Source organism: Chiloscyllium plagiosum, unplaced genomic scaffold, assembly GCF_037043375.1.
Source record: "Chiloscyllium plagiosum isolate Xiang-an unplaced genomic scaffold, Cpla_swu_hap1 HiC_scaffold_17, whole genome shotgun sequence".
NCBI classification, from domain to species: domain Eukaryota; kingdom Metazoa; phylum Chordata; class Chondrichthyes; order Orectolobiformes; family Hemiscylliidae; genus Chiloscyllium; species Chiloscyllium plagiosum.
The window spans coordinates 76,659,013-76,684,799 of NW_028270155.1; the positions used below are offsets into that span (position 1 = coordinate 76,659,013).

A 25,787-nucleotide genomic window follows, 5' to 3' on the forward strand; every position below is an offset into this window, starting at 1 on the left:
CAGTGCTAATTACTGAGTTACCATGCCTCCTGTGAAATGTCTCTGTGTTGGAGAAATCAATGGGACTAAAGACTGATAAATCTACATCCCTGTGTACTTAAGGAAGTGGCCCTAGAAATATTAAATGCTTGGTGGGTCATCTTCCGAGATTCTCTGGATTTGAATGGATTGGAGGGTAACTAGTGTCAACCCACTATTTAAAAAGGGAGGTAGAGAGAAACAAGAAATTATAGACCAGTGAGTCTGACGTCAGGCACGGAGAATGAATCTATTATCAAGTGTCCAGGAATGTGCAGGCTTGGTGGGTTAGCTATGGCAATGTAGGGTTATGGAGACAGGGTGGGGAGGGGTTGCATCTGGATGGGATGCTCTTCAGAGAGTCGGTAAAGACTCAATGGGCTGAATGGCCTCTTCCCACATTGTAGAAATTCTACAATTCTGTCTGACCAATGACAGTGGGCGGCACGGTGGCACAGTGGTTAGCACTGCTGCCTCACAGCGTCAGAGACCTGGGTTCAATTCCCGCCTCAGGCGACTGACTGTGTGGAGTTTGCACGTTCTCCCCGTGTCTGCGTGGGTTTCCTCCGGGTGCTCCGGTTTCCTCCCACCATCCAAAGATGTGCAGGGTCAGGTGAATTGGCCATACTAAATTGCCCTTAGTGTTAGGTAATAAGGGGTAAATGTAGGGGTATGAGTGGGTTGCGCTTCGGCGGGTCGGTGTGGACTTGTTGGGCCGAAGGGCCTGTTTCCACACTGTAAGTAATCTAATCTAATCTAATGAGAATTTAACACACAAGTATTAGAAATTGGAGGTGGATTGAATCTACCAGCCCTTTGAACCTGATCAAGGCTGACCTTACCCCTCAACTCCACTGATTTCGGAATTCCTTCATTACCTAATAACCCCCTCCCAAAAAAAATGCCAAGCAATCTCTACCGTGAATATTCTCTGCAATCAATCATCCACATCACTCTAGGTAGGGGTTTCCAAAGATGCCCAACTCTTTGAATGAAGAAATTTCCCCTCCTCTCAGTCAGTCCCAACTGGCAACCAATTATTCTGAGACTGCAATTCTTGTGTTTAGGATTCTTATGTGGAAGCATTTCTGTAGCCACGGTGATTTATTTTAAAACAATGAGAGAGAATGACTTCCTGGAGAGTAATGGGAGCATTTACCAATTAACAAAGTAACAGTGTCATACATTACAGTTTCAAATGGAAGATTCTAGACTTGCTTTTTAGGGCCGGGGAAACATCGGTAGTTGGGAGAGTTTTTATTTAGTTTCAGTTTGGGCAATTCTGCAGGGTTCTTAGCGGAAGCTGGATTTGTAAAGGAGTTGCTCCTGAGAAAGAGATCAAGATAGTTTCGAGTTGTTAAAAATAGGTTACCACAGTATAAAGAGTTGAGTTTATAAGTTCCAGACCTAAAGTATTCAATTAATACTGAATTATTTGAATTGGAGAGAGTTAAGCTGGGATATGTGACAAATCAAGGAAAACATTATCACATTCTCACAATCGGGAATTGAAGCCACAGCTTAGTCAGGACCAATGAGTGGCAGGGAAGGGAATTCTTTCTGATGTTTGAGTACTGTAATGGGAGCCTGTTGGGATTAGAAGGAATGTATTTTGAAATCTTTAAACATAGGTTACAAATGAATCATTTGGTTTATTCTCTCATCTTCATTTCTTTCATGCAGTAAACTTACTTTTTATTGTTAAAAATAAATCTGCAACATTGCTTGTTGTGTTTCAGTTAAGACTGCCTCATTAAAGCCAATAAAACAATATGTTCTATTAAATTAGATTCCTGTAGTAGGCATCAGGATCATTTTGATAAAGTTAATAACGTAATCCAGAAAGACGACATTGCCTCGACTTGGTTCCCATAGTAACTGGTCATCATCATCAATGCATGGACGAATCAGAATGAAGAACATTAGAACTATATAAACTAGAAACACTGGAAGAGATTCAGTGATTCTCTGAAACCTATCCAAGTCGAAAGGTTGACCACCAATTTTTAGTGCTGATTGGCTGAAACGCTTAGGGAAAAAGCCCAAATTGTAGGAAAATGGCCAGAGCATTTTAACCACATCCTCAATCACTTTTCATCCGTCATAAAGGAACAGATTTCTTGATGACCCAGTCATGCTGTTAGAAATCAAAAATACAACAAAACTCCTGTCTCGTGGCCAAATTGCAGGAACCGATGTTATCCTAGCTGCGATCTCATAGACGAACGTTCACTGCCTGGTCACGGAGCTAATTGAACTCTTTCAGTCTCTGTGGGAGCAAAGAATCAATCTGCAAGAATACAAAGATGCTTCTCTTGTCCATTTGTGCAAGCAGAAAGATTGTTCAATCTTAACATTGTCAATCATAGAGGAATTGACTTCTATAAAAATCTTCCCCAGGATCTTTCAGAAATGCTTAGTGCAATGCCTCAACAAGAATTGGCTGCCAGAAAGTCAGTGCAGTTTCAGAAAGTTTTAATTATAGAATTTTCTTAAAAACTCTAATAAGTTTTTCACTATCTGCCATCCTGGTATTCAAACCCATGTTCCCATGAACATCAGCCTGGGTTCTTTACCAATATACCACCACATGAATAGGAAGGCTGTGGAGGGACGTGGGCCGGGTGCTGGCAGGTGGGACAAGAGTAAGTTGGGATATCTGGTCGGCATGGACGAGTTGGACCGAAGGGTCTGTTTCCGTGCCGTACATCTTAATTACTCTAATGACTCTTTAGCCAGAAGATTCATTTCTGATCATTGACCTGGCTAAACTGTTTTAGAATTTTATATGTTTCATCGTCCAGACTTCAAGAAATAGAAAATTTACCTCCTCAATCTCTCCTCAAAGGACAATCCACTCATCACTGTCATCTAATCTAGTAAACTCTCTCCATGGCAGGTATATTGTCCTTTAGATAAGGTGATCAAATCTGCACATTGTATTGTTGATGGCCTTACCAAAGCTCTGTATAAGTGGAGTAAATCTTCTTTGTTCTTTTCTTTTGCACCTGTTTCAACTCAACCAAATAGGTGACAGCCATTCCCCAGATCATTTGTCAAGGTATTGCTTTGAGCAATCAGTGTCAACCTGGTTGGTTTAAAATGTAAACAAAGCCTGGCAGTTAAATGTCAATCATCAGTAACTTACACGGGAACAGGAGTATGCCATTCAGTCCCTCATGACCTCCCAACTCCTGTACTCAATACTCTATTTTTTTTTATCCTCTACCAACACGAATATCTTCATTGTATCCTGTCTGTCATGTTCTTGCTCTCTCATGTCATGTCCAAATCCCTTTGGAGCCTCCTGCCTTTGTACCGGAAACAGTTAGATGCATTACACTCAATCTTCTTGTGAGGGTCAACAGTATAAATTGTAAATTGATGAGGTCCTGTGCTGTTTGTAGCTGCGTCCCACTTGTTGTAGCCTGTCAACCTGAAAATGCCTCATTTGTTCATGCCCTCTGCTTCCTTCTCTCCGCAAATCCTCAATCTGTGCTAATATATCATTCCAAACCTGTGGGCCTTAATTTTATATAATTACTCCTTGTGTGACACCTCATCAAAGACCTTTTGAAAATAGAAGCACACTTATTCATCCCACTGATTGCATCCTCAAAAACCATGAACACATTTGTCAAACAGACTTTCCCTGTCATAAATCGCAATTGATGAATTTAATCATAAAATGATTTTCTAAGTGTCCTGTTAACATGCCCCTAATAATAGATTCGAGTCACAATGCTTCAGGCACATAGCTCACCATCTCCTTCTCAAGGACAATTAGGGATGGGCAATAATTGCTTGCCCAGCCAGCGATGTTCAAATCCCATGAATACATTTTAACAATAGCATTTTGCAGACTATTGGCATCAAGCTAACGTGTTTGTAGATCTTTATTTTCTCTCTCTCCTTTCTCTTTTAAGCAGCTGGGTCTATTTGCTACCTCCCAAACTGCACAGGCTCAATCCCAGTCCCAGACGCAGGTACTTTTCAACAGTCCTGCCCCATGCCTGTGGAGTGCTGCTCCTTGACTAATTGTTCTCACATCAATTATTGTCTCATGAATCTTTGTGTACGACAGCTAATTATTGGACACAAACTGTGGGAATTGTTCTGGCAGTGTGGAAGATAGCGGCAGGAATAGGTCATTTGGCCCATCAAGCCTGCTCCACCATTCAATAGGATCATGGTTTGATCATCCAACCCAGTCCCATGTTCCTGCTTTCACTCCTTTGATCACGTTAGCCCTTCGAACAATGTCTGACTCCTTCTTGAAGGCATTCACTGTTTTGGACTTGACTGCTTTCTGTGGCAGAGAATTCAACAGGCTCAACACTCTCAACAGAGGGACCACAAGAGATTGCTATATTAAGGGGAAAGTCATGGCTGAAGTATTAACTGAATATTTTGTATCTATCAGTATGACACTGCATTACTGTTTGAGTGAGGAGGAAGTTGAATCACTAGAAGGGTTTAAAATTGATAATATGGCGATAATGAATTGGCTGGAGAGGCAATACATGAGAGAGGGCTTCACATTTCCTTGGGCAATGTTCAGGCATGGGGGCGGAGTACCCAAGGAATTTTACTGAATTTGCCTTTGCCAAGGGTGTGTTTATGGGATGTTACTATATCGTTATACTGGCTGCACCGACCTAACCTGGGTTCACATCCTTACAGGACAAAACATTGGTGCTGCGGGGAAAATTTGAACTAATATCAGGGTTTGAGGGGTATCTAGATAGAAGAACAGGGAGGAGACAAAGAGGAGCAAATGGCAAAATACAAAGAAGGAAGAGTTGGCCATTCAGTCCATCGATCTGCTCCACTATTCAATAAGATCCCTCGATCTGGTTGAAACTTCACATCTGCAGTGTGACAATTCTATGGCTTTTAGAGATATATTTTGTCCTTTTTTTAATGAAGAGAGGTTGAGGCAGAGATGCCAAGCTGTCTCTTCCAATCTAATAAAGTACACAGCTCGTGAGGGCCTGGACTTCTATTTAAAGTTAGAACAATAGAAGCAGCATGAAGGGGTGCAGTCAAGCTCCCACAGAATCAAGTTTTCAGTTTAACTTTCAGTTGTTGGGGCTTTTGAAATTGGCTGTGGAAGCTGCCATACATCTTTCCTGCTACTGCAAAAATGCTTAGGCTCTCTCTCTCTCTCTTTCTCTGTTCAAATTTTCTGTTGGTCTTTTCTCCTGGACTGGAGTAACATTGCATGTGAGACAATCTAATTTACTGAATTTGCCTTTGCCAAGGGTGTGTTTATGGGATGTTACTATATCGGAATAATTGTTGTTTAGGTGTTGAATAATTTATTATTCTGTTCAGTTTTACAATGGAGTTAAAGTTTTACCAAATTTTCTTTCTTTTATTCGTATTTGAACTGGGGAGTAAGAATAAAATCTTACACTTCAAGCTGAGTAATGTGACCAATCAAATTATACTTGGAAGACAGCACCTAACACTTGCTTTTAATAAGATAAAAGTCAGGGTCTAGGCTATCTCCTTTCATCCCTTTGTTTAACAAGAATCTTTCTACCTCTGCCTTAAAAATAGTTAAGCACTCTGCTTCCCACACCTACTCAGGAAGGAAGGTCCAAAGTCTCATAACTGTCTGAGAGAAAAGAAATATCACCTCATTTCTAGTTTCAGCGGCTGACCCCCTGATTTTTAAACAGTGGCTCCTGGTCCTAGATTCTGCCATCAGAGAAAACACCGTCTCCATATTTACCTTGTCAAAGAAACAAAGAAGTGTGTGACAGTAAACCAAGAAATAAGTAAATGTAAAGGCAAACTTTTATATATGTATAATTACACACACCGATGTAAAAAGATCGACCATTTTTAAAAAATTCACACATGGATTGTGGGCACCACTGGCCAGGCCAGCATTTATTGCCCATCCCCAATTTCTTTAGAGGGCAGTTAAGTGCCAATCACATTGCTGTGGGTCTTTAGTCACGTGTAGGGCAGAGCAGGTAAGGCTGGCAGATTTCCTTCTGACAGGACAAAAGTGAACCAGAAGAGCTTTTCCCAACAATTGACAATGGTTTTGTGGCTATCATTAGACTCTTAATTCTAGATGTTTATTGAATTCAATTTATGCCATCTGCCAGGGCCAGATTCAAACCTGTGTGCCCAGAACATTACCTGGATCTCTGGATTAATAGTGCAGTGATTACATCATGAGGCCATTATGTCCCCAGTGAGACTGGTTTGGTTAGGACCCCATTCACTGGAGTTTAGTAGAATTGGTAGGGGTGGGGGGGGGGGGTGCTTTATAGAAACCTCTAAAATTCTACAAAGATTAGACTGGGTAAACACAGGAAGGATGGCCCTGATGACCAGGGAGTCCAGAACCAGGGATTGCAATCTAAATATCCGCGGTAGGCCATTTAGGACTGAGATGAGAAATATCTTCACCCAGAGTGCGGTGAGCCTGGGGAATTCGCTACCACAGAAAGCAGTGAAGTCAAAACATTGAATTTTTTCAGGAAGGAGTTACATATAATTCTTATGGCTAACAGGATCTAAGAGTAGGGTGCAAAAATGGGAACAAGGGACTGAGTAGGCTCAAAGGGCCATTTGGCTTCCCACTCCCACTCTTATTTTCTATGTACAGTGTGGGTGAGCTGTTTGTGGCTGTAGTGCTTAAAGCACAGTGCATGAGTTGCAAGTATAAGTTTCCACTTGGGATTTTGGAATCGCGGCCGTGTGGAGAGCTGGCAAGAAGTAAACAAGAATAAAGCATTCCAGGCTCCAGTGCCCTCAGAGGGGGAATACAGATGGAGAAAACAAGAGGAGCGGTGATAACACATTGATCAAGGGAAAAAACATTCAAGTCCTGCAGAGGATGGTACACAGGAATTGTTCAAAGACTGAAGCAAATTGCATAAAGTTGAGTGTCAAAATATTGCAGGAGGCATGGTCGTGTGGCACAGCGGGTAGTGTCTTGACCCCCCCCCACCGTGTTCAGTTTGGGACTTGAAAACAATAGAAGATAATCAAGATCAGAGTGGTGCTGGAAAAGCACAGCTGGTCAGGCAGCTTCCGAGGAAGAGGAAAGTCAACGTTTCGGGCAAAAGCCGTTCATCAGGAATGAAGCTGGGAGCCTCGGGCGTGGAGACATAAATAGGAGGGGGTTGAGCTGGGGTGAAGGCAGCTGAGAGTGGATGGAGGTGGGGGTGAAGGTGATAGGTTGGACAGGACGGTGGAGCGGATAGGTGGGAAGGAAGATTGACAGATGGGACAGATCATGAGGACGGTGCTGAGCTACAAGGTTGGAACTGGGGTAAGGTGGGGGAAGGGGAAATGAGGAAACTGGTGAAGTCCGCATTGATGCCATAGAGTTCAAGGGTTCCGAGTTTCGACAATGGAAGATACATTCATAACATGGCCAATGGGTTTGTCTGGCTATAAATCTTGCTGTGTGTTTGAGGGTCAGTCGTCCTGGCGTTATACAACAGCAAACACTACAGTGCTTTGCCAAGCGTAATCATGGACCAATCCAATGGGATTCAACGGTCAACAACACCCTCTTAAGGGCTTAAAGTGATTTGTAGGAGACTTCAGGAGCCCCAAACAAAGGAAAAACCAAAGTAAAGGGAAAGGGGGTGTCTGAGTTTCCAAAATGCTTCAAGAAGAAACCAGCCCAGTGAGGGATGACAGGATTCTGATTCTGGATCCCATGTTTGGTGCATTGCAAAGGAACGCAGCAAATAATCAATGATAGAGATGGCATTGGTAAAACAGAAGCATCTTCCTAAATGAGGGAAAGAGTTGGAGTCCCCTAGATGGTGAAGCAAATAGACAAAACAAGAAGCGAATCAGTTGCCACGGCACCAAGACTGAACTGGGAGCAGGTGAGTAACAGGCAGTGTATTGACAGTAGGGGGCAGTATTGTACCATGTTAGAAACCTGCAGGTCCCCATTCTGTAGAGTGCTACAATGGACAGAAAACCTCTCATTTAATCAAATTAAACAGCTCTCATTTAAAGGGGAAGGGTACATGCCTGTCAACCTTCAATCTCTAAAATCGTCCTGTGATAAAGGTTCTTGAATTTCCTGCAGAGCATCCTGGTTTAAAGTTCAGTTTTTGCCTCTATTATCTTGGCGCACTGATCTAACGAATGAGAATTTGGGGACATTTAAGTCTTTGCTGAGATATTCCTGACGTCTGAAGAGTCATTCCAGGGACTGAAAATAATCTCATATGTGCATTCAAAAGGTACATGCGCAGAGATTCCCAGATGCAGACACACAGACATACATATATAGATACAGATGCATACAAATGAGCACAGACACAGATACAGGTCTTCCCCTTGTTAGGCTGTCCCTTAAGCTTGCGGAGTTCTGATTCAATAGCCGGGTATCCAGTCTGTAGAGTTTGTCCAATATGGAACAGTTAGTGCTTAGATGACCAGAGAGATATGTTGTTTGGAGGCTTGTGTTCTTTCTGAATGAACCTTGCCCATGTTAATCACAGATCTAAGACTCCAGTGTCTCAATAGCCACATTGGACCTCCTCACTGCCTCCGCTAATCTCTGGGGAGACGCCAGCCTCCACCAAGTTCCAAGTGGAGTGTTTGTTTTGGCAATACAAGGGCATGTCTCGCACGGCAGAGCTGGTTTTCCAGTGATAATGATCTCAATGCTGAGAATCCTGACCTGCACTCCCCTATGCAATAATGTCCTCCACACAGCGTGGATTCCAGAACTGCACCCAACACTATAGCCACTGACCAGATTTATACAAAGTAGTATTGTCCAGTTTCATTCTTTTAAGATTTAGATTTTACTATCACGTTTACTCAAGTACATAATCATAGCATTCCTACGGTGTGGAAGCAGGCCATTCAGCCCATCACGTCCACATCAACCTTCCGAAGAGCATTCCACACACCCCCTACCCAGTAACTCTGCATTTCCCATGGGCAATCCACCTAGCCTGCACACTTTTGGACTGCGGGAGGAAACAGGAGCACCCAAAAGAAACCCACGCCGGCACGGGGAGAATGTGCCAACTCCACACTGACAGTCACCTGGGGGTGGAATCAAAACTGGGTCCGTGGTGCTGTGGGGCAGCAGTGCTAACCACTGAGCCACTGTGCTGTCTCAAGTTACAGGAATACAGTGAAAAGTGTATAATGTTACCACATATGGCACCACCATAGACAAAACGGAGCAATAAAAGAGAAGGCACAAAGCTAAAAAGATTAAGAATTACTGACTTTCATAGAATAAGTGAAATAAATAAATAAATAAGGTGATAGTTAACATTAAAGTTGTTCTTCATATCAACTAGACAAATGAAGGAATAAAGTTAAAAGTTCAACAGTCTGTCTTGAGTGTTTAGTAGCAGTCAGATATAACTGAATAGACCTGCAGGCCATTTCAGAGGACAGTGAAGAATCAATGATATTGCTGTGGGTCTGTGGTCACATATCAATCAGACAAGGTAAGGACAGCAGAATTTCTTCTGTAAAGAGAAAGAGCAAGCAGATGGATTTTTAGATCTGGCAATGACTGCAGAAGACAAGACCGGACCAATAGTAATAGGCAAACAACTTCAAGGAAATTCATGAAGGAACAGTCAATAGGTGTATCAAATTATCATTTGATGAACTGTCCACAAAAAGACATAGACATAATTGACACACGACGAAGAGACGCCTGAAGAAGAAGATGAAAATAGTGATGAATGTGAAGAAATTGCACTGGTTGTAAGCAATATTTCCTCTCAGCTGCACGTGTGTGCAACCACTGTGATATTCTACGCATGGTGATGGTGAATTCCTGACCTCCAGGACACATATGAAGACATGAAGGTTACGGCCATCAATACTACAGCTAAAGACATGAATCCAGGGAAAGGACTCAATTGATGAAATGTAGGGTCACACTTGAGCTGATCAATAAATTGCAAGTTGACAACTGTGCGTGGCACACACAGAGAAATTACGTGGGAGAATATTAACCCTATCAATTAGTCTAAGGAAAAAATCTCAAATTGCTTGCTGCATTGTGAGGCATAGTCTGTTTGTTCTGGAAGTGTTATGACTAATTCCATCCTTGTTGCATATTTGATTGCATGACATTCTCGGAGCTCTGTGAGTTGAGCTTTTATCAAAACTGAGACTATTCAGAAGATTCGAGACACTGAAACTTTGCATAAGACAGACAGGATTTATCACAAGAGATTTAATAGATTATAAAAGAGAGGATCTGATTTAATTTGATTTGATTTGTTAGTGTCACATGTATGTAGGTACGGTGAAAAGTTTTGTTTTGCGTGCAGTAGAGACAGATCATACCGTACAAGGTGCATCAGCATAATAGAACAGAGCGAGGAATACAATGTTACAACAAAGAGGGAGATCAACATTAAATTGAAAATTTGAGAGGTCCATTCAGACTTTAATAACAGTGGGGAAGAAGCTGTTCTTGAAACAGTGGTGGTGTGTATTTAAGCTTTTGTATCTTCTGCCCGATGGAGGAGGTTAGAAGAAATTATAACTGGGGTGGGAGAGGTCTGTGATGATGAGGCAGTGAGAAGTACAGATGGAGTCAATGGATGGAAGGTTGGCTTGCGTAATGACTGGGCTATGTTCACATTTCTCTGTAGTTTCTTACAGTCCTCGGCAGAGCAGTTGCCGCACCAAGCCAGGATGCATCTGGATAGTCTGCTGCCTATGGCACATATAGTCATAGAGCTTTATAACATGGAAAGAGACCCTTCGGTCCAACTTGCCCATGTTGACCTGATGTCCTAAATAAATCTTGTCCCATTTGCTAGCATTTGGCACATATCATTCTAAACTCTTCCTATTCTATAAAAAAATTGCTTACGATCTTTATGGACGTGCCAAATTTCCTTAGCCTCCTAAGGAAGAGGCATTGCTGTATTTTCCTACTGTAGCATCAACGTGGGTGAACCAGGACAGATTATTGGCGATCGTCACTCCTAGGTACTTAGCACTGTTGACTATCTCCTCCTCAGCATAATTAATGCAGACAGGGAAGGTGTCCTCCATCTTGCTTTCCAAAGTCAATGTCCTGCTCTTTTGATTTTGCTAACATAGAGGGATGAGGGACAGTGTAGATGAGCTCCATTCTATATTTAACCCCATGCTGTACCTGTCCTCAGCGTCTGATGAGGGACAGTGCAGATGGAGCTCTATTCTACATTTAACCCCATGCTGTACCTGTCCTCAATGTCTGATGAGGGACAGCGTAGATGAGCTCCATTCTATATTTAACCCCATGCTGTACCTAACCTCACAGTGTCTGATGAAGGACAGTGCAGATGGAGCTCTATTCTACATTTAACCCCATGCTGTACCTGTCCTCAATGTCTGATGAGGGACAGTGTAGATGAGCTCCATTCTATATTTAACCCCATGCTGTACCTAACCTCACAGTGTCTGATGAGGGACAGTGTAGATGGAGCTCTATTCTATATTTAACCCCATGCTGTACCTGTCCTCAATGTCTGATGAGGGACAGTGTAGATGAGCTCCATTCTATATTTAACCCCACGCTGTACCTAACCTCACAGTGTCTGATGAGGGACAGTGTAGATGGAGCTCTATTCTATATTTAACCCCATGCTGTACCTGTCCTCAGTGTCTGATGAGGGACAGTGTAGATGGAGCTCTATTCTATATTTAACCCCATGCTGTACCTAACCTCACAGTATCTGATGAGGGACAGTGCAGATGGAGCTCTATTCTACATTTAACCCCATGCTGTACCTGTCCTCAATGTCTGATGAGGGACAGTGTAGATGAGCTCCATTCTATATTTAACCCCATGCTGTACCTAACCTCACAGTGTCTGATGAGGGACAGTGTAGATGGAGCTCTATTCTATATTTAACCCCATGCTGTACCTGTCCTCAATGTCTGATGAGGGACAGTGTAGATGAGCTCCATTCTATATTTAACCCCACGCTGTACCTAACCTCACAGTGTCTGATGAGGGACAGTGTAGATGGAGCTCTATTCTATATTTAACCCCATGCTGTACCTGTCCTCAGTGTCTGATGAGGGACAGTGTAGATGGAGCTCTATCTATATTTTACCCCATGCTGTACCTGTCCTCAGTGTCTGATGAGGGACACTGTAGATGGAGCTCTATTCTATATTTAACCCCATGCTGTACCTGTCCTCAGTGTCTGATGAGGGACAGTGTAGATGGAGCTCTATTCTATATTCAACGTCATGCGGTACCTGTCCTCACAGTGTTTGTTGGGGACAGTGTAGATGGAGCTCTATTCTATATTTAACCCCATTTTGTATATGTCCTTCAGTATCTAACAGAGACAGTGCAGAGTGAATGCTATTATGCATCTAACACTGTGCTGTTCCTATGCTGGGAGTATCTGATGATGACAGTGCAGACGAATCTGTACTTCCAGTTTGAAAGAATAGGGGGAGATTAAATTTATTTCTCGCCCTGTATTGTACTTGTCCCAGGAGTGCTTGATGGAGACAGTGTCAAGGAAACTCTACTTAGGGCTTACTTTCAATATGAAAGGGTAGAGAGAGCTATACTCTTTTTGCAATCTCATGGAGTACCCATTTTGGGAGTGTTCGACAGGGACAGTGTAGAAGGAGCTTTACTCTCAGGTTAAATGTTTTTCTCTCTATCTAATCCTATGCTGTTCCTTTCCTAGGAGTGGTTGATGGGGGAAGGGTAGAGAGAGCTTTACCCTGTAAGTGACACCATGTTGCAATGTCTCAGGAGTGTTTTATAGGGACATTGTAAAGGGAGCTTTTACTCTCAGTTTAAATGAATGGAAAGTTCTTTTCTCGATATCTAATCCTGTGCTGTCCCTGTTCTCGGACCGTTTGATGGGAGACAATTTAGAGGGATTTTTAATCTGTTTTTAGCCCTGTGCTGCCTTGTCCTGGGAGCATTTAATGGGGACATTGTAGAGGAAGCTTTAGTCTGCATCTAACCTTGTGCTGTCCCTGTCCTGGGAATAATATAACACGGCAGTGATTGAAACTTGAGTTGACTTTGTTCCCCAGCAGAAATATACCTCTGCAAAGAATTGACACCAAGGAAGACAGCTGAAACTATGACTTTTGGCATTAATCAAGAACAAGCACCAAGTGGAGCTCAGACTTACCATCTCCACGGTGACAGCTGTGTGGATCCCTCCTGCTTTGCCAAAAGCCCAGGGGAAGTTGAGGAGTCCAGCACCAAGGGCTGATTTTAACAGGATGAATACTGCTCCACAGGATGACAGACCTGACCTCTCTGTGTTCAGTGAACTTGGCTTGGCCAGTAGATTGATACTCTCTCGAGCCAGCTCATCCATCTGTACCTGTTGCCGCACTATTCCAGAGTTTACTGAATCTTCTCACTGTTTGCTTTGTTTATTAATGAATGGATTCACCCCGTGGCCCAGTCCTTGCTGGGATCTGACATGCCTCTTGACCTATAGGAAGCTCTTCAGTCTTTGAAAGCAGGGATTGGCAGTCCTCTGGCCAATGAATTACCTGCAACGTTTCTTTGCCACCAATCAGAGCATGTTGGAGGAGCTACCATGTCCTCATAGCCGTAATGGGATCACATTAGCCGAGACTGACCTGGCGCAGGAGCAGAGATTGGAACTATCACTACACCGCCCATTACCTTGAAGATTGATGCTCAATTCTTCAGCTTAAAATTAGCCGAAACATTAATCAGATTTGTGTGCATCATTGGTTGGGATAACCACCACCCAGTTCTGTCACTTTCAATTCACGTTCTTAGCTCTAGTTTTGAAGAATGAGGAGCATTCCAGAACTTGAGGTGGGGGGTTGCTGTTCATTCCGCCGTGAGAAGAATTTGTGAAAAGCTGGTTTAGTGAATTGGGCATTGATCTGTGAAATTCCAGGGATTGGGAAGCTGGGGGCTTTGATGGGATTTGTTCGACCCAGGAAAGAGTAGTGATTCTCACTTTATTGCATCTGGATATCTGAATGAGGGAGTCTGATAGCTCTACGCTTTCGATCACTTCATGCAGGCTGTGAGTCAACACTGTGCGTCCTCAGTCCTCAGTCTCCGAGCAGGGAGAACTCAGCTGCGGTGAGATAATGTCTGCTCCTCCCAGTGTAGGCTGTACTGCAATGTTCACACAACGCGAGCTGTGAGATCCAAGAGAGATGTGGCCCTGGTAATTGTTGGAAATTTAGCAATCTGAGCCGACTCTGTGATCGATAGCAGCTCTTTTCAACCAGATGTTGAGTTTACAGCACAGAAAAAAAAGACCCTTTGTCCTATTGAATCTGTGCCAGTCAAAGAAAACCACCTAACTATTCCAATCCCATTTTCCAGCACATGGCCCATGCCTTGCCATCGCAACTTCACATTGAAATACATCTGAAATGCTATGAGGATTTCTGCCTCTCCCTCCCTTACTAGCAATGAGTTCCAGATTCCCACCACCCTTTAGTGAAAAAGCCAATCCTCACATCTCTTCTAAACCTACAACCCCTTATCTACAATCTGCGCCCACTGGTCATTGATCCCTCGATCAAAGGAAAACGTTTCTTCCTGTCTACCCTATCTCTGTCCTGGTAATTTTATGCATCAAAAATATGTCCCCTCTCAATCTTGCCTACTCTAAGGAAAACAATACCAGTCTGTCCAATCTCCCTGCAGAACTAAAACTCTCCAGTCCAGACAACATATAATAGAAGTAGGATCTCCATTAGCAGGGTGAGCGGACCTTGTGCTGCTGCATGAAACCAAGTGGCGGGTCAATGGACGCACTGAAAACCCTAGATTGAGAGGAGTGGCGGATGTCTGAATATACAGGCAACCTGATGTTCTGAGTTTTTCTCTCTCTCTCTCCCTTCTTCAGAATGTTTATTTTTCTCCCAGGATGCATTTCCTACTGCTCCAGAGCTGCTGGAAAGGAAACTACTAAAATGTAAGGAATCAAGGAAGGGGCAGGAGTAATGGCTGGCTATTGTTGGAACATCCAAGCCCTTGTAACTGAGTTGTTTTGCTGATGCTGGATAGCTACAAGACACGATGGTGGTGATTGCTAAGGTTTAAGCATTCAGTACCAAACTTAGGTTGGGTTTGCTAATGTTAGATCTCCTAATTCTACAAAACTGAGGTTTTTTAATGCTTTGAATGTAGAAATGAGAACTATTTTCGGACAGCTGACCCTCCTAGTGTCATAGCGAGTGCCACACTGTTGAAGGTGCATTGGTTTTGACAAGACCTTAAACTGAGTTAGACATAAACAGACGTGATTTCGAAGATAAATGGAGTCATGCAATTTTTGTTTTAATTATATCTCAATCAACCTTACTCAAGTACTTAGTTATTTAGTTAATAGCATATTATTGCTTGTCAGACTTACTGGGGAACAAGCTGGTTAGGTTAGTGACTAAATTTCAAAAGTTACAATATTTAAATGTATTTGGATGGTTCGATGAATAGGAAAGGTTTAGAGGGATATGGACCAAACTCAAGCAAATGGGACGAGTGAAACCAGGTAGAAATGGACAAGTTGGACTGTTTTTGTATTGTATGAGTCTATCACTGTATGAATCTTCTCCTCACCATCTCTAGTGTTATCATATCCTTCCTATAATGTGGATTCCAGACCTGTACCCATTACTCTCATTGTGGCTTGCCAACACCTTATACAGGTTCAGTATAACCTCCCTGCTCTTAAATGCAATGATTCAGCCAATAAAGGTAAGCATCCAAATGCCTCCTTAGTCATTTCCTCAACCTGACAGTGTTTATTTTAGCACACATTGAAAAGTGTGGCATATTAAAGGAAATCCCCCAGTTTATCATTTCTCTTCATGCCTTGTGGAATGATGCCAGACTCGACATTTCTCATGTTCTCCTGGCTGACTGCTACCTTAGGAAATCCCCCACCCTAGGGAAAAGACACCTGTTGGTGTCACACTGCGGAACAAACCAACTACCCAGCCAACTGAGCTAACTGGCCACACACGCTACCACCTCCAACTATGGTCACCTGATATCATCAAAATCACGACCTGCACTCCTGATACATCAATCTTCAAATGCTCATAGAAATATAGAAAGTAGGAGCAGGAATATGCCATTCGGCCCTTCAACTGTGTTCTGCTGTTCAATATTATCATGGCTGATTATCTAACTCAATACCCTGTTCCTGCTTTCTATGCATAATGTTTGATCCCATTCGTCCTAAGAGCTATATCTGACGCCTTCTTGCAAACATTAAATGTTACAGAACTAACCGCTCTCTGTAGTAGAGACAGGCTCACCACTCTCTGGATGAAGAAATTTCTTATCTCAATCCTCTATAGCCTATTCTGTAAGCTTATACTGTGAGTCCATGTAAACTCCAGCCAGTATAGTGCTAACTGACCCTTGGTGATTCCATGACTCTCTCTCTCTTTATATGAATGTCTTGCCATCCCAGGAACCAGTGTGGTAAATCTTTGTTGCACTCCCTTTATGAAGGAACATCTTTCCATAGATGAGGAGACCAAAGCTGCTCACAATACTCCAGGTGTGGTCTCACCAAAACCCCATACAATTGGAACATTTTGTCTATATTTCTATAATTTTCTCCAGCCTTACAATCCTTTGAAATGCCTGAACGCCTCTACTTCCAATCTTTTATACACACTGTCTGAGGTCTTTCTGTTGAACTTAAATAGGGGCCTATGTTGTCATTGGATCCTCCGCCCGCAATCCCCCATCTCACAGTGTCTCAAATGCATGTAACTATAGTCTCGTACAACTGAGAGTTGTGTTTGATTTGTTTGGATCGAGTAAAGTTCCAATGTTTGTTTGTTTCCTGACTGTACAGAACCAAACTGCATTTGTGGCTATAAATCTTTAAAATGTTTTTATGAATAAAGTATATTTTTGACATTTGAAAATATATATTTTTCCCTCCTTGATGAAGACCGAGCAGAACTTTTTTTTGTATTTTGCAATCTTCAGTGTTGATCACTGAAGAGGCCACACAATTGACCAAGTTACCACCTTTCAGAAGAGATGTTAAACCTGGGCTCCACCTGCACTGTCAGATATATGCAAGAGATACCGTTGTATTATGTCGAAAAACGCAACAAAATGGGTGGCAGACATTCTCTGGTTTATTTCTAAAGACAGAGCCTTGACCAATCAGAGTCAATTTGCCTGATTTAAATTTAAACAATGCTTGGCAGTTAACTGTCAGTCATCATCTAACTGGTGCATTCACTGTGTGAGAACTTCTATCAATCAGATTCTACACGCGAACCACTCAGCACTCCCTTCTCAATCTGTACAAAAAAAAGTTGTTTGCCCTTTCCATTTATATTCTTGTGAATTGTCTGATGGTTTTTTTAAAAGAAGTAACAAAGATGATTGATGAGGGCAGAGGAGTGGATGTGAGCTATATGGACTTCAGTAAGGCATTCGACAATGTTCCTCATGGTAGACTGATTAGCAAGGTTAGATCATATGGAATACAGGGAGAACTAGCCATTTGGAAACAGATTTGGCTCAAAGGTAGAAGACAGAGGGTAATAGTGGAGGGTTGCTTCTCAGACTAGAGGCCTGTGACCAGTGGAGTGCCACAAGGATCGGTGCTGGGTCCACAGTTTGTTGTCATTTATATAATTGAATTGGATGTGAACATAGGAGGTATTGTTAGTAAGTTTATAAATAAAACCAAAATTGCAAGTGTAGTGGACAATGAAGAAGGTTACATCAGTTTACAATGGGATCTTGATCAGATGGACCACTGGGTTGAGAAGTGGCAAATGAAGTTTATCTGAGATAAATGTGAGGCTGGTGTGTGTATGGAACTGTTGTTACAATTACAACTTATAAAAGGCATCTGGAATGGGATATGAATAGGAAGGGTTTGGAGGGATATAGCCAAATGCTGGCAAATAGGACCAGATCAATTTAGGATATCTGGTCAGCATGCATGAGGTGGGCTGAAGGGTCTGCTTCCATGCTATACATTGCTATGACTCTATGAGTGCAAAATAAAAAAAGCTTTGACAAAATGCATAACTTTTTAGCAATACTCGTGTTTAATACCAGCCCAAGAAAGAAGAGCAGGGCAGTTATCCCCAGTGTCCTGACCAACCCTCAACCAATGTATAAAAAAACAGATTACACTGTTGTTTGTGGGATCGTTCCATCCACAAAATAACAGTGGTATTTCTCCACTACAACAGTAACAGCTCTTCAAAAGACTGTCATTGGCTGTGAAGCACTTGTGATGGCCTGTGGTCAAGAAAGGTATGACATAAATGCAAGATTTTCTTCACAATTACAGAACAGATCCAGCAACACGAAAAGTGCATTCAGGAGTTGCTGTGGCCCATCTGCAGTCACTGAATTGTATTCAACCACAATTTGTAACCTCATAATTAACTATACTTATCACTCTATTTTCTACCATCAAACTGGAGATCCACTTTGTTTCAATGAAAAGCATGAGGCCAGCCATGAGCAACAGCAAACATAGCTAAAAAAACTAGCGGATTGCAGGATTGCAGACAATGGGAACAGCTTCCGAAAGACAGACTTAAGTGTTCCAGAGCCAATGGATCAGATTGAAACTCTATAGCCCTGCTGCCTCAAGTTCTCAAAGATGGTGGACAATTAAATGACCAATTTGTGGATAGTTCGTCTACCAATTATTCGCAAACATCTTCAGCCAGAAGTGCTGAATGTATGATTTATTTCAACCTCCTTTAGAAATCCCTCTTAGCACAGATGCCAGTCTTCAGCCATGGTAATTCACTCCGCGTGATAACAAGAAATGGTTCAAGGCACTGGATACTGCAAAGGCTATGGGTCCTGACAATACCCTGGCAATATGGTGCAGACTTGTGCTCAAAAACTTGCTGCTCCCCCAGCCAAGTTCTTCCAGCCTATTCACGATACTGGAATCGAGCCAAAAATATCGAAAATCCTCCAAGTATGACCTGTACACAAAAGGCAGGAATAGCTCAACCCAGCCAATTACCATCCTCATTAGTCTACTCTCGATCATCAGTTACGTGATGGAAGGTGTCATCAACAGGGCTGTCAAGCAACACTTGTTTAGCAAAACCTGCTCAGTGAAGCCCAGTTTGGGTTCTGGCAGGGCCACTCAACTCCTGACCCCCTTACAGCCTTGCTTCAAACATGGACAAAAGAGTCAAAAAGTGTGGTGCTGGAAAAGCACAGCCGAGGAGCAGGGCAGTCGATGTTTCGATCGTAAGCTCTTCATCAGGAATGGTCAAAAGAGCTGAACTCGAGAGGTGAGGTGAGACTGATAGCCGTCAAAACTAAGGCAGTATTCGACAGAGCGTAACATCAAGGACTCAATGGAGTTTAGGGGCCAACCAAGCAGCTGTCAAACCTCCAGTGAGTGGATCAAAAGAAAATACACAGCATGTGGGCAACTCTCAGAGTTGCATCCCAGAGGCTGGAAAAGGACAAAGCAGGAAATGAGGTATTATTCCTTCAGCTTGCATTGTGCTTCATTGGAACATTTAAGACCCAGGGCAGAAATGTTAGTATGAGAGCAAGGTGATTTATTGAAATGGCAAATAAACAAGGAGATCAGGGTTATTCCTACAGACACAGTGGAGGTGTTCTGCAAAGCCAGTCTGTGTTTGATCTCCCCAGTGTAGAGGAAACCACATTGTAATCAGTGAACACAGTGGATTAGATTGAAAGAAGTACAACTGAAATGCTGCTTCATGTCAAAGTTGTGACTGGGACCTTGGACAGTAAAGAGGGAGGAGGTGAATGGGCAAATGTTACACATCTTGTGTTTGCACGGGAAAGTGTTGTGAGGGAGTGAGGAATCATTCGGAATGATGGAAGAATGCTGTTAGTCAAATGGAGGGGAAGATGTGGTTGGTAGTGGTATCCTGCTAGAGGTGGTGGAAATAGTGGATGATGGCACAGTGGCTCAGTAGCTAGCCCTGCTGCCTCACAGTGCCAGGGTTCGATTCCAGCCTCGGGCGACTCTCTGTGTGGAGTTTGCACATTCTCCCCATGTCTGTGTGGGTTTCCTCCAGGTGTTCCGGTTTCTTCCCACAATCCAAAGATTTGCAGGTCAGGTGAATTGGCCATGCTAAAGTGGCCATTGTGTTCAGGGATGTGTACATTAGGTGCATTAGTAGGGAATAAACATAGAGTTATAGGGTAGGGGGAACAGGTCTAGGTAGGTTACTCTTTGGAGGGTCGGTGTGGGCTTATTAGCCCGAATGGCCTGTTTCCACACTGTAGGGATTTTATGATGATTCTATGATCCTTTGAATAGGGAGACTAGTGGGGTGGGACATGAGGAAAGGGAAATCCTGTTGATGCTCTGAGTAGGAAAGGAAGGGGTGATGGCAGTGTGTAGGACTTGATTTGGACATTACTGAGGGCCCTATCAAACACAGTGGGGGAGGAGAGATCCTCAGTTGAAAAAAAGGAGGTTGTGTCAGAGATATTGTTGGAACAGATGTGACAGAGAGATGAAGAAACTGGGAGAATGGAATTGAATCCTTGCAGCACACAGGGTGTGAAAATGTGTGGTCACAATAACTGTGGGAGTTGGTGGTTTGTAATAGATATAGATATGCAGCATTTCTTCAGAAATGGAAACGGTAAAGTCAAGGATGGGAAAGACACTGTCAAAGAAATCTTTGTAAATGTTTGCAGCGCATCTTGTAGATGGTACATAGTGGTGCTAACTGAGTGTTGGTGGTGGAGTGAATGTTTGTGGATGTGTTGCTCATCAAATGAGTTCCATTGTCCTGGATTGTCATAGAATCATACAGCATAGCAACAGACCCTTTGCTAACCAACAAACACCAAACTATACTGGCCTGCACTGGTTCCACAGCCTGTTATGCCCTGACATTTTAAGTGCTCGTCCAGACACTGCTTAATGCTGCGAACATGTCTGCCTTTGCCACACTGTCAGGCAACACATTCTATATTTCTATCACTATCTGAGTGAAATGATTTTTGTCAGATCCACTCTAAACTACCTCTGGTCAGACATGTCTACCCTGGGAAGATATTCTCATGATCTAGAACTAGTTCTAGAACTAGAGGGCATAGGTTTAGGGTGAGAGGGGAAAGATATAAAAGAGACCTAAAGGGCAACCTTTTCAAGCAGAGGGTGGTAGTGTATGGAATGAGCTTCCAGAGGAAGTGGTGGAGGCTGGTACAATTACACATTTAAAAGGCATTTGGATGGGTATATGAATAGGAAGGGTTTGGAGGGATATGTGCCGGGTGCTGGCAGGTGGGACTGGATTGGGTTGGGATATCTGGTCGGCATGGACAAGTTGGACTGAAGGGTCTGTTTATGTGCTGTACATCTCTATGACTCTATGACTCTTATCTACTCTGTCGAGGCCTCTCATAATTTTGGAGACCTCAATCAGATCACATCCTCAGACTGTTCTGCTCCCTCTTCAGTGCAATCATGTCTTTCTGGTGACCAGAACTGCTCACCAACTGTGGCCTAACCAATGTTTTCTTTAATAAAATTGTAATAAGTCTTTGTTGCTCCTATATTCTACTCCACATCCTGTACACCTTTTTCACCACCCTGTCTTTCTGTGCTGACACCTTCAGAAATCTATGAACTTGGACACCAAGGTCCCTTTGTTCCTCAGTACTCCCAAGGAACCCACCATTCGTCATGTATTTCCTTCCCTTATTTGACTTCTCAAAATGCATCATGTCACACTATCAAGATTAAATTCCATCTGCCATTGATCTGCCCAATGTACCAGCTGATCAATATCACACTGTAGCCTGAGACCATCCTCCTCTTTATCAATACTGCCTCGACATTCATGGTGTCGAGCCTCTTGAGTGCTGTTGGAGCTGCAGTCAACCAGGCAAGTTCATTTCATTTCTATTGTGCCATTGGACAGGTTGGACCAAAGGGTCTGTTTCCATACTGTACATCTCTATGACTCTATGACTCTATGTAGACAGGCTTTGGGGAGTGAGTTACTCACTGCAAGATTCCTAGGTTCTGACCTGCTCCAGTAGTCACAGTATCTATATAGTCCAGTTCAGTTTCTAGTCAATGGTTACCCAAGGATTTTATAGTGGGAGATTCCATTGAATGTCAAGGGTAATGGTTAGATTCTCTCTTGTTGGAGATATCATTGCCTGACAATCGTGTGGCACGAATGTTACTTGCCACTGTCAGACCAAGCCTGGGTATTATCCAGCCCTTGATGTATTTGGACATGGACTGCTTCATTATCCGAGGATTTGCTGGTTTCATAATAATGCCAAGTTAGACTAAGAGAACAGAGTGCAAGAGGTTCTGAGGGAGACAGCTTAAAGCGGGTGAGGAGACCAGAGAAATTGAGGAGTCAATGTCCCAACCCACTTTTCTATTGTTACTTCAATGGTTTTAATGGTGAAAGTTTTGACCATTACCCTGAAGAGATTTCAAATATAAGGACCCCACATGCTATTTGTATACAGTGTTGTGACTGTGCCTGCAGTGGGTTTACAAAGGTGCACAGATCGAAATGTGTTGGCTTTCTATAATGGCTGCTTCATGACTTTATATGTGTACTTCTGTTTTAAATGGATGAATCCATCGAGTTAATCAATCTCATTTTTGTCAACAGGATAATCCGAGGGCCCTCTTGTGGCACAGTGGTAGAGCCCTTACCTCTGAAGCAGGAGTCCTGGGTTCGAGTACCATCTATTCCAGAGATGTGTCATAACATCTCTGAGCAGGTTGATAGGAAAAGCAGGTTAAATGAAAAACTTAGAGCCATCTCGTTGTGCAGTGGTAGCCCTGGACTGAGAGACCCAGGTTAAAAAATAATTAGATAATCCTGGGACCCTCTTACAGCACAGTGGTAGTGTCCCTATCCTTGAATCAGGAAGGCCATGTTCAAGTGCTACTTATTCCAGAGATATGTAATAACATCTCTGAACAGGTTGATTAGAAAAATAGGTTAAATTAAAAATAATTTAGCAGGATAATCCTCAAACTGGTGTGGTAGAGCTCTGCAAACAGAACAGCCACAATTCCTAGTCTGAGCTAGGGCAAGGGGTTTGGAAACAATTTGAGGAGGGGGGTTCAGAGTTCCTGAGAGCAGTTGCCATGTATATGGGACAGTTCACTCAAAGCAGGCAAACCTGATGAGGATGGAATGGTTGAGGAGATGAAAATTAGAATGAGAACTGGCTTTATTCCCCGGGTACAACAGAGTGTTACAAGGGGACATAAATTTAAGGTGAAGGGTGGAAGGTATAGGGAAGATGTCAGGGGTGGGTTCTTTACCCAGAGAGTGGTGGGGGCATGGAATGCGCTGCCTGTGGGAGTGGTAGAGTCAGAATCTTTGGTGACCTTTAAGCGGCAATTGGATAGGTACATGGATGGGTGCTTAAGCTAGGACAAATGTTCGGCACAACATCGTGGGCCGAAGGGCCTGTTCTGTGCTGTATTGTTCTATGTTCTATGTTCTATTGTAACATGTACTCAATTCAGTACCAGGTAGACAATCCTTTATCCGAAATCCTTGGGGCCAGTTGCTTTTTGGATTTCGGAATTTTTCAGATTTCACAATAAATGACACTTTCACAGTGAATTAAAAAAAACCTTACCGAACAGCAGACTCACGTGTGATTAATATGAGCGCTTAGACACCATTGCTGCCAGTGCTGGGCCACAATGCCACGTCACATCTGAGTGACATGGGTCAAGTGGGCGTGGAGTTGGGTCACCTGTTCGCATGCCAGGCAGCTTTGTTATACAGAAAAAAGACTTCACAAACAGAACTTCGGATTTTGGAGCTTTTCGAATTTTGGAATTTCCGATAAAAGATTGAAAAGTTTACAAGGAGCCACTCATAGCATCATCTTAGGTACAAATGTACCGAGGTACAGAATCGTAAATGAGAGTTCTGAGGGAAACAACAAGTTAGAAAAATAAAAAAACCTAAAAAGTCGGGCATTACAGATCATAGGAATAAGTTTGAAAACTAAAGAGTTCAGAATAACAGTCCTTCCAATCCAGTCCACGTTGACACCTAGCATCTAGTGCGTGGCCAGGCCTTAATTCCAGATCGTGCTGGGCTTCACCTCGATGCTCTTGAAGCCAGGAGACCGCTGTGGAATCAATTCAAGGCTAGGTGTCCACTCTGAGGCCACTGTGGGCCAAGAGACCATCACATAGGCTCACCAAGAGACCACCACATTGACCCACCAAGAGAATGCTGGGACATGCCAAAAGATCGCCATGCTGGGCCACTGGGAGACCTCCACATCAGGCCACTGAGAGACCAGTTGAAATGCAAGCTGTTTAAATCCTTCGATTTATGAATGGGCTCATTAGTCAGCATAATTCAGCAGTAGGCTAGCAATCATTCTCTCTCTATTAAAATTAAAATTGCTCACAGGCAGCTGCAGTTCCTGACTCTCGGTTTCACAGCCCGACAATTAAGTTTAAAAACCCTTTATTTTTCTGTTCCTCTCTCACATGTTAATTCCTCCTCTTATAATGATCTCATTTATAGAACCTGCATGGGTCAGAGCCACTGTTAATCCAATAAGCATCATCCAGGGAATGAAAGAGCTTTGTGATTCTGGGTTTTCGCATTTTGTTTTAAAATGTCTCTCCTAATCCAAGCTGGTACCTGATTATTAAACTCTGCAAAGACACCCTGGGTTCTTGTGAGTAAATTTAACTGCAATTAATTTGAAGTTGGCTCCACTCATTGGCTCTTTTTCAACAGCAAGCAGTCCATCGTTAGGACAAGTGTTTAAAAACGTCCTGTCATTGGATTTCGTGCTCTCTGAAAGGCATAACGACAAACTCTGCAAGTCACAATTAACAGTTTCCCGTGGCACTGTCCATAGCTGATTGTTTGATCTGTGGCTTCTTATAACAGGACTGTCACTTGGTGTGTGCTGAAGTTGTGATTCGCTAACAGACATTGAGCTGTGTCATTCTTTTCATGCAGACGTACAGCTGCAACCACTGCAGCATGAGATCAAGCAGAGATTAGTTGCTGTTCAGGAAGGACATTTTCTAGATCAACAGAAGTTTGAAAATTCCCTCCTCCAATTGTCTAGAAGGTTCTGACTGAGGGTGCTTATGGAAAGTGTATTATAGGAGCTTTACTCTGTATCTAACCCTATGCTGTATGCTGGGGGCTACTTATGGGCACAGTGTCTAATCATGTGCTGTACATGTGCTGGGCATGTTTGTTGGTTAGTATGAAGTTTTACTCTGTAGCTAACCCTGCTCTGTCCCCATCCTGGGAGTGTTGGTGGGGGCAGTATAGAGCAAGCTTTACTCTGTATTAAACCTTGTTCTGTCACTGTCCTGGGAATGTTTGATGGGAACAGTGTGGAGCTTTACCTTCAGTTTAAAAATGTAGAGGAAGCTTCAGTCTACACCTAACCCCATGCTGGCCCTACCTTAGATGTGTTTTATGGGGACAATGTAAAGAGAGCTTTACATTCAGTTCAAAAGGGTAGAGGAGCCTTTCTCTATGTGTCACTCTGCGTTGTACCAGTCCTTTTTGTGTTTGATGGAGTCACTATCGAAGGAGATTTATTCTGTATCTAATCCTGTGCTGTACCTTTCTTGGGAATATTTGATGGGGTAAACTGTAAAGATAATCTTAGTCTGCATCTAATCCTATACTGTACTTGCCCTGAGAATGTTTGATGGGGCCACTGTAGAGGGGTCCTTACTCTGTCTCTAACCCTATCTGTGGGAGTACAGATTGGAGCTGTGCAGATAGTGATT

At 42.9% G+C, this 25,787-nt stretch overlaps 1 protein-coding gene across 1 annotated transcript in view; it reads right to left on the minus strand.

The window, feature by feature from the left end:
- Nucleotides 1-13,358, minus strand: part of slc38a8a (solute carrier family 38 member 8a) — a 51,352-nt gene extending 37,994 nt beyond the window's left edge. Inside the window, exon 1 of the mRNA XM_043707379.2 lies at nucleotides 13,167-13,358. Coding sequence (XP_043563314.2) covers nucleotides 13,167-13,358 — 192 coding nt within the window. The remainder of the gene's footprint in view (nucleotides 1-13,166) is intronic.
- Nucleotides 13,359-25,787: the final 12,429 nt, after the last annotated feature.